The 9,347-nt window shown below is 53.3% G+C and overlaps 2 protein-coding genes across 2 annotated transcripts; both read right to left on the bottom strand.

The window, feature by feature from the left end:
* Positions 1–1,737: 1,737 nt before the first annotated feature.
* On the bottom strand, positions 1,738–1,947 carry NEUTE1DRAFT_117453 (uncharacterized protein; the record flags this gene model as incomplete). The annotated part of the gene is made up of 2 exons (XM_009853985.1): positions 1,738–1,849; positions 1,879–1,947. 2 exons carry the CDS (start codon positions 1,917–1,919, stop codon positions 1,738–1,740), a joined length of 153 nt encoding a protein of 50 aa, XP_009852287.1.
* A 438-nt stretch (positions 1,948–2,385) lies between these two features.
* NEUTE1DRAFT_65511 (uncharacterized protein) lies at positions 2,386–6,013 on the bottom strand (the record flags this gene model as incomplete). The annotated part of the gene is made up of 1 exon (XM_009853984.1): positions 2,386–6,013. The coding sequence occupies one exon, from the start codon at positions 6,011–6,013 to the stop codon at positions 2,504–2,506; it is 3,510 nt and encodes a 1,169-aa protein (XP_009852286.1).
* Between the last annotated feature and the right edge of the window lie 3,334 nt (positions 6,014–9,347).

The raw sequence follows: 9,347 nt of genomic DNA, 5'->3' as shown, positions 1-9,347 counted from the left end.
CCCCCCCCCCCCCCCCCCCCCCCCCCACCCTACCAGGTTGTGCACGGCGTACCCAGCATGTACGCGCACCGCCAAGGCTTGTCTGTGATCGAAGTCTCGGAAGGCCTCCGAGTGAGTGCCCGAGAACTTGAAGCCATGAATGCAACAACGAAACCGTGCCGTGTTCCGTCGGAAGCGTTGCCGGTCTCGGAACTCGGTTCGGTACCTGTACATGCCAATCGCGGTAACCGCCCAACTTTATGCAATTGCCGGAATCTGCCTTGCCCTGCCTTGCCTTGCCGTTACCGTTGCCGTTGGTTCCGACACGCGTCGTCATCGATCAATTCTGTTTATCTAGAGGTATTCATGACAATGAAAATTGAAACTAGATGTCCTTTTACCATGGGTTGTTGAAGTTTTGTTCGCTCCCTCGTATAGGACTTCTGAACCCCCGTCGAGGTTGCATGATCGCTTCGTAATGCTTCGCTCGTTCGGAACAACGGCTCGACGACAACCACTCGGATCACTTGCCGCATGCTTTCCGAAGCGACGGAGTATCCTTTGCAAGAATTTTCAACGAACCGTCACGCGAATGGTGATAGGATGCATTGCTGGCAGTGAGAAAATTGGTTTCGCACCTTTTTTCTGCTTAGAGGTTCCGAATGGAAGGACAGCATTCAACAATACGGATGTTCAGCTGGAGTCGCCGTCGTCGGGGGTCAGAAGTGGGCAGGGTACCATATTAGCGATATACAAGATGAAACCAACGTGTTTTCTTACATAGAAGTACCTTCAACGTCACTGTCAAACATCAAGCTACCAACCTAGAGTGTGGTGCAATCACTGGATTAGTTGTCGCTTTGTTTACTTCACGAAGCCCCCCAAAAAGGGGTAAAACGTCCTCGGTGTTTGTTCCTATTGGCCAAATCAATGGTCACCGAGCCTACACTTTCTTTGGTGCGACAGCCGTGTTTCCATTCTCTTTTCCGTGCACTCAGTTGGTAGCTTTCCTCCCTTTCCTTCAAAATCACATGTTTTTTTTTCTCCCTTTTGACTGTTACATTTTTCGCACACACACACTCATGGCGGAAACCTCCCCGAGCCGACAGAGGGGCAGGCAGGCAACAGTACATAAGTACCTACCTCTCTCTACTATCGTATGGTTCGGGTCAAAAACCCGGTCTCGGATACCGCCCCCACTGCAACTGAACTCTTCCCACTTTGTCACATGTCATGTAACACCAAAACGCCACCCAGAAGAACAAGAAGAAGAAATACGAGACAGACATGACATGGGTTACCGAAGCGACTTAACGGACGGAAGGGAGTACGGGATGCTTCTTCCCGAATTTCTTTTGGGCTCTCCTCCTTCTTCTTCGTCGTGTAACCACACCAAGATTTTTTTTTGCACCGTTTAGTTGTGCCAGTACCATACCGGTACCCGACATACAGAACTTGGGTGTTGTGGTAGGCAAGGTGGCACATCCGTGCAACATGTTACCAGATCTGAACCTGTTCAATGACTTGACTGTCTCAAAGTGGTTGAGCCTCTGTTTTGCTATTGTCCAGTTGTGGTAAGTTTGTCCGATTGTTTGGAGTTAGTTGTCTGAGGGAAATGATAGAGCAACTGGCATATGTCGTAACGATCGGTTGGATTGTTGAATAAATTTACGAAAGCACAGGCGACTAATAAAGAACAAAGGACGGGGGCAAAAAGTTCACCAACGTGGAGAGCACTTAGGACAGGATATCTCAGCATCAATAACACAGCTTCAGCTGCTTGTTTGATTCTTCAGAACTTGCGCCTTTCAACGCAACTCCCAGCGAGGAGAGGCTTGACCAACCTCTTCCAGCCTCGCCCTTCACTATTCTTCTCTCATCCCCAGTATATCAACAAACATAGTAAAACCATCCATGCCCACCGTCCATGTCTCATTCATGATGTATAAAGCGTACACCAAGAAAGGCAACCATGAAATCCGAATATGAAGATGAAATATGACAAAAATAAAAGAAAGTTGTATCCAAAATCGTAAACACCAACAAGAAAATGGTGTCACTTTGCCTGTCTCCGAGTAGTCGTTCCATCCAAACTATATATATCCCGTCAAGACAGCCGCCCGTCTTGTCCAAACCACCGACCTTCCTACCCAAAGAAACTATTCCTCGTACCCTTTTACCATGCATTGTAAAACCCAAGTTGATTGAAGCCCTTTGTGTTTCTGTCAGCCTCTAAAGAGGCTTATATGCGTTTGTGTATACCTGCTTTCCTCCTTTTCTCCAAAATGTGTAGTATTTTTGTTGAGTTTGGTTTTTTCTCCCAATCCTGACCCGCCGCTACCGTAAAACTAACCAGAAATTGAACAGAACAAAGAAAAGAGAGGGTGTGCCCGCCCGCAACTTTTGCAAACGCAATGCAATGCTTGTATGCCATGCCATGCTATGCGCTACGATGCACCACCTCTCCCATCATATATACCCACTCATACAATCACCCCATCTATCTCCTCACTTACATTGCCCTCTAAATAATGTTGGCAATGCTTATCCTCTCCTGACTCTGACTCTTAATCGCCGGCGGCTTCAGGTTCGCATTCTCCTTCCCACCGATCGTATTCAAGATTCCGTTCGGCATCATGGCCGTCGTCGGCGTCGTCGTCGCACTTATTGGGCTGCGGCTGACACTCAGCGTTGGACTGCCCGCTCCGTGTCCACCGCCTACGCTGCTCTGAAGCACCGCTGCCCTGTTGGAGGGGCTTATGGCACTTGCCGGTCCTTTTTCACCACCACCACCAATTCCCAAGCCGATAGGCCGTTTATCATCTCTGTCTCCTCCAAGGGGTGGTAGGGATGGCAGTCCGGGTTCGCTCTTGATACGGGGAGTGCCGGCTGGTGAGATACTAGGGAGCGTTGGGGGTTGTGCTGGTGGTGGAGGACCCTGGGGGTGGTGCGCATGCGGGGGGATATATGGAGATCGAGTCTGTTGCGGGGGAGGGAGGGTCGGGCCGCTCGTGGGATGGCCCCAACTTGCTGGCGGGGGCGGTTGTTGCGGGCTGGGTCCGGGTTGAATTGGTGGCATTTGGCGTCCTCGAGGTGGCGGCGGCGGCGGCGGTGGTGGTGGCGGTGGTGCGTGATGGCTATAGTGCACGGGAGGAGGAGGAGGAGGATGGGGCCCGGAGACCGTTACTGGTGGCGGCGGGCCTTGTGAGTACGGGGGAGGAGGAGCAGTGGCGGATGTGGGTGTTGAAGCCAACGAGTGTGTAGGTCTGGTGGCTGAAGTTGGCGTTTGGCCCGAAGTCGATGGCACCATTGGTACCTGTGCTAACGGTACCGCAAGCGGGTGAGCTAATCCGCGCACCATTTCGTCCAGTCTCGTCCAGCCCTTGTTGACGTTCCATTCGTTGATTTCCTCCTTCGACAAGCCCATCTTGGCTTCCTCGCTGAAAAGAGTTCCCAATCCGTTTGCTCCTCCATGGCTTGAGCCGCTGGTGCTCCCCACTACACGTCCAGCCGCCGCCGCTGCTGCTGCAGCTGCTGCATGGTCCTGCTCTCCGCCTGCCCAGATCCACGCTGTATCGGGCCGCGCCTGCAAATCCGCGCTCACATATGCAATCAGCTCCTCATCCCTTACCAGAGCGTTTCTCAACCTCACTGGCGCCGGTTCTGGACTCCCCGTCATCATGATCCTCTGGAGATAGTCGCTCCTCTTTTGTCCTACAACGCCGACGAAGAACAAGAGGTAACGTCCACAGGGAACGGCAACCTCCCTGTTGGTATTGATCGCTGCCAGCTCCCGTATGCACACGAGAGCTTGGTCCAGGTGGCCGATGAGCAGGAGGAACAAGGCGCACCGGAAGATGTGCATGGTCGTGAGCGCTGTGGCTCCCTCGGGGAGGGTAGGTGTCATGCGCTTCAGGTAAGCAGCCGTCTCCAACGCAATGTTTGTACACTGCTCCACAGCCAGGAGACGGGAATCGGGTGGGCATTGCGGAGAAAGGTTCTGGCGATGAAGCAGGAGTCGCGCATGTAGGAGGTAGATCAGCGGGTTGAGGAGTACCGGGGCGAGTGGGGAGCCAGAAGAAGGGTCGCACGCCGGAGGGAAGGTACGCAGGCATGATGCAAAGTATTGATCAAAGGTCGCGAGCCGAGCAGGCGGGATTGCTGGACTCATAAACTCGTTTCGGTTGTGAAGCATCGGTCCTTCATTCCCGGACAAAGAAAGCAGTCGGCCGAGGGCAGTGTATGATCGCACAACATGTGTAATGGCGAGCAGCGAGTGAGTAAGGGGCTCGGCGCCGTTGGGAACAACCATTCCGTTGTCGCGTATAAAGTGGTCATCTACGCCCATGGGGAGTGGCACGTCGCAGTCGACATCATCGATCAACATGGGTCGCCCAAGCTCGAGGCTTAGACTGCGGTCAAGGATGTAAATGGACCACCAGGTACGCTTCCGCATCTCTTTTTCAATCAATGGCCACGAACCCATATCCGAGTGCAAGCCAATGTCCTGGGCCACCTTGACTGCGTTACCGAGCCAGTTCCATGCCGCGGACTTCAGGTTGAGCTCATTGAGGGCAATGCTGATGAAAACCAATGATCGAGCGTGGTCCAGCACAAAGTCGTTACCCCAAGGGTCAATAAGCTTCCTGGAGGCCTCGATCCATTCGGCTGCCCGGTAAGAACGGTGCGGATCTGGAGAAAACAGAGCGCCTACAGCAAGAACGGCGTAGAACATGGCCAGAAACGACGTAGGCACATGCTGTGTTAGTCCTCCTGGCCTGTACAAGTTATCAACCTCTTGCCGGAAGGTGGGCCAGTGTATAATGGGCGTCATGGTATGAGCGGACGAGTAATAGCAGCGCATCAGGTGGTCTGTTGTCTGTTGCGAGGGCAACTCGGGCCTCGGTGTGTAGTCAAAGATGGATGGACCGGCTGGCGAATGCCGATATTGCGCCGGCGGCTTCCACACTCCTTTTGCGGGGATTCGGATGTTTGACCGGGCTTGCGCAAGCGCGGGAATCGGGACAGGCCTCTTCTTCGGCTTCGGTTCGGCGCCTATCTCGGGAAGAAGAAGGGCAAGCATCTGCTCAATGCCCATGCCACCAACAGGACCGCTGTCAATGTCCATGCGGTCCATGGGCATGTGAGCTTGTCCACGGCCTAGACTATGGTTAACATGGCCATGAACACCGTGACCCTGGGTTTCCAAAGCTCGCTTCAGGTTGAGGTTCTCCCGCTTGAGCTTGTCCAGCGTCTTCTCGAGATCCTGCACCTGCTTAATGGAAGACATGCGCCGATTCGTCTCCTTGGTGAATTGGCACTTGACATTGCGGCTTGAACATTCGGAGCAGCTGGTAGTGTCGGTCGCGTCGCACTTGACCTTTCTCTCTCGGCAGGCGTCGCAACTTGGGTCTTTCCTCCTCTGGCGATATGCCCGCTTCTGGGCTTGTGAACTGGACGAAGGTAACTGGTGGCCGGATGAAGGGCCCGGCGTACCAGATACTGAGTCATTGGACGGGAGGGAGTCTCGGCCTCCCATGGTGAAGGGCGTTGCTGTGGCAGGCGTGTATGAGTGGAATGATGAGTTCTGGTGAGAGACCTGGTGGCTAAGAAGGTTCTCTGTCGAAGATGATGCCAGAGTGGAGATCCTCGGTGGATGTGGTGGCTGCGGCAGCGATCGTGGTGAAGGAGGGCGAGGTGCTGAAGCCGGAACCGATGAAGCCGGGGTCGTCCCTGGTACAGTAGCAGAAGGAGTCGTGCTAGTCAGGCCGCCAAGATACGGTTGCTGTGGCGCATGCGGTTTGGCAGAGGTAGCCGACGAGACGGGTGACTCGTCGAATAATGGAGTGCCAGTCGATGGGTCAACGGGGGATCGAGGACATGATGGCTTGTTATTGTTATTGTGCGACGACGCAGCTGCCATGGTGCTGGATTTTGAGAGGAGGCAGTTTCCGGCAAAAGCAGCCTGATTCGGAACCGTCTCCACAAGGTCCCCAATAGGATGGATTCTGGGGAGATGCCGGTCGAGGAACATGCAGACGGGACCTTTTGCGGTCTCGTCAGTTTGGCGGGAAATGGAGACCGAACCAGGACGGGGGTTTATAATTCAGACCCCGGCAATTCCCACGAGGCCACTAGCCTGCTTCTTTTTTTTTTTTTTTTCTTCCTTTTTTTTCTTCTTATAACTTGTTTTCTTCTCTTTTCCTCGCTTCACCTCGTAATTTTCCACACCCTGGCCACGCGCGCTAGGTTCTCTTATGCCGACCCAGAGGATCGATACGCACTAAGACACGCCCTCGAAGATGCGGCGCTCAACAATGATTCGTGTAGGTGTTTTCACCACTGTCTATTGCATGGAGGCTCGTTTCGTGTTTTATCATCGTTCGGTTATGTCTTTCGCGACGCTCAATTTCTTCAAAAGATATCGATAGAAGACGGCGCAAGCTTCCTCTGGCCGGTACCCGTTGTGACATGCCCCTTTAGCACGGCGAGAGCATTGGTGAACAGAACGTGTCGGTGCGGAGGTGTAGGTGCGTGGGTGGGCGCCAGGCCCTTTTTGTTTTTGTGGCCCGAGCCCCCCTGTGCCAAAGACTCATTCACACAATGTCTCAAGCTTTGGAGGTCCAATCTCGCTCAAGGCACCGTCCATTGTGCCTCTGTTGGGAATATTCTGCCCAGGTTCTCACAGTGTTGCAGCGCCGTGCAACCTCAACGCCGCCGCTATGATCCGCGAATATGCTGCGGCTGGCTTTCGTCAAACCTGAAAGGCTCGCCCCGCTGACCTTTTCGTGCTGCACTTGCCTATGGTGGTTGCTGTCCTCGGTGTCTGAGTCGGGATCGTGCTGTACTAGTAGATCCCCGGATCGAGTCTTCTTTTTGCAACCAACAGGCGGTCATACGGTGGCCCCTATCAGTAGCACCGGCGGATGTCTGTCCTTCTTATCCGTACTTGTCCCTTAGTGCTTCCTTCTCCTTTCAGGGTCAGGGGATGAATGTGGGGGAATTTCCGCCATATGAATAGCCAGTGGCAGCTTATACTTGGGTGAAACCTCAAGATATACAGCAGTGTATTGAAAGACAACCTCCAGTGCTTCCAGATCCCCATTCCGGTATAGTCCCCAGTACAGTGTGGTCTAGATTCTCCAATCTACTAGTTAATGGGCGGTGATCCCCAAAAAGGATCAATGGCCATCCAACAGTGAAAACCAACGCCTTGCATCTACAGATGTGGAATGGCTGCTGGAAGTGAAGTGTGGACGCAGGGCAGTTGAAACAATACATAGATACACGCAGGGCGAAAGAAGCTCTGAAAATTGGCTAACCGAAAGTGACTAGAAGAAGGACAGGAGGTGCAAAAGCAGGCCTGAGTAGCGTAGCAACGGTGAGCTTAGTAGGTATACAAGTATACAAAGAAAAGGGCTGAGGGGGTACAGGCTTTCATACAGCATGAAAGTGAAGCTACTTTATGCGGTCTAGCGTTGCGTTGAAGCGATCGCATCCCTCGTACCCAACTTGTCCAGTCTATGCGCTAAGCAGCATAGCTACCGCCGAGAAGAACGGAAACGAAAGCTAATGGTACTTGTGGTAAGCTTGCTACGCCAGAAATGATGATGAAAAAAGGGGTCATGAAAGTGATATGTAATGTGCCCCAGGGAGTGTTTGTTGAGGAAAGCTGAAGGTTTGAACCCATGCGCAGTCCGTATTCGGCGCAACTGATGCACCGAAACACCAGGAAATGCCAGCAACAACACCTTATGCCATTGCTCGCAATGTTTGAGGAGCGGTAATGGGGTAACCGTACCGTCGAAGCATGCTTGGGGGCCCCTGTTCTTGTTGTCATTGTGCTGCGTCACTGCCAGACTGTTTGTCCTGGTTTGTATCCTGAGTCCGTCCATAGCTTTTGCTCGCTCGTAAGAACCCCCTGCATCTGTAGATGACCAGGGACATCAGATGAAGCCACAAGGATACGTTCCACCAGTGAGATCTTCTTTTTCTCGTTCTTTGTTCTTTGCCCTGTGTGTCTTCAACGCAGAGCCATTTCGGCGGGCTTTTGGGATCTTGATTAAGGAACCCAGGGGCCGCGCTGACAACGAACCCCTGACCTGGTATGCCCATTTTGCCCCCGGTTTCCTTGCTTCCATGGCCAATCGTCCATACGGAATATTACCATGCCAAAGAAACCAATAAGAAAGGAAAAAGTGAATCGTGAAGACGAATACAATGCAGTGCCGTGCCTTAGTATAAACCGCCCTTGTGGCGGTTTGGAGAATCACAGTACGGGGCAGTAATTTTGGTTCATGTTGGCTTGACCGTCCGCATTCTTGTTCGAATTTGAGCAACAGATCCAATACAATCCCTTGACGGCGGGATGTACATTCAGGGCCCTTTAGGTCAGTCTCTCACTACTCACGCCTTGTTTGCCACAATATCACTGGCTCGGTGTTACGCTATTTCAGGGAGTTCGTCTCATTTTTCGGATTTGTCTGAAGTGCCATATCCCCGAGCACAGGCAGGAAAACGGGCGGGCAACGAGGCGTAATCCATTTTTTTTTTCGACCGAGGAGGTGTAGGCGGGGTTGGGACCGTCAAAGTGGATGTTGGTAGAACGGAATACATGTGCCTATCATGCCGTTGATTCCTCGCACCGGATGAGGCCCCGAGAGAGGTATGTATGGAGGAGCACTGCCGTTTGGTCGCTTTTCTTCTGAGTTATGATAGGTACCGGGCCCCGCGTTGGAGTTTGTCAGCCTCGGATCACGAACCTAAACCGGCGCGTCGAATCGTGACCATTCGGCTCAACCTGCTGAGTCCCGGCTGGTAATGTTTACCTACTGCGTAGAGTATGTAGAAAGTACTGTGTGCTGCGTAGGGACACACGCTGGCGGGCAGTGACAAGCACTTGTACATCGGATCTCAGCACATCAGACGCCGTGCGCTTGGATGGCAGCGGCCCCAGTGGATGGGCTAGCCGCCCAATCATGGTTGAAGCCGCAACCCGCCGTTACGCCATGCATACTAAGGGCACGGGGGTAGCAACGGGGAAAGGTCAGCAAGGCCGTCGAACCGTTGGCTTTACGTCTTGCCGCAGTCTGTGCGCAAGTGTCCGCAATTGTTGCGCGCTCCTTACCAGGGGGGGGGGGTCGCTACGGGCCTCACGGGCCTGTCCCGTTAGCGCGAATGGCGGAGGCCGACCAGGAGGGAGCTAGGGGCTGAGATGAACCGTGGACGACAAGTGGGCTTTGGAGCAAGGGGTTTGAGAGATCGTCGCCGATGCTCCTTGCTTGATGAACCGCTAGCGCAGTTCAGTCAGCGAAAAATAATGGTGCGGGAAGTTCCAATTTCTATGAGCACGTTCATAGTCTCGGCAG

This window comes from Neurospora tetrasperma (genome assembly GCF_000213175.1).
Source record: "Neurospora tetrasperma FGSC 2508 unplaced genomic scaffold NEUTE1scaffold_4, whole genome shotgun sequence".
NCBI lineage: Eukaryota > Fungi > Ascomycota > Sordariomycetes > Sordariales > Sordariaceae > Neurospora > Neurospora tetrasperma.
This window is presented reverse-complemented; position numbering and strand designations above follow the sequence as displayed.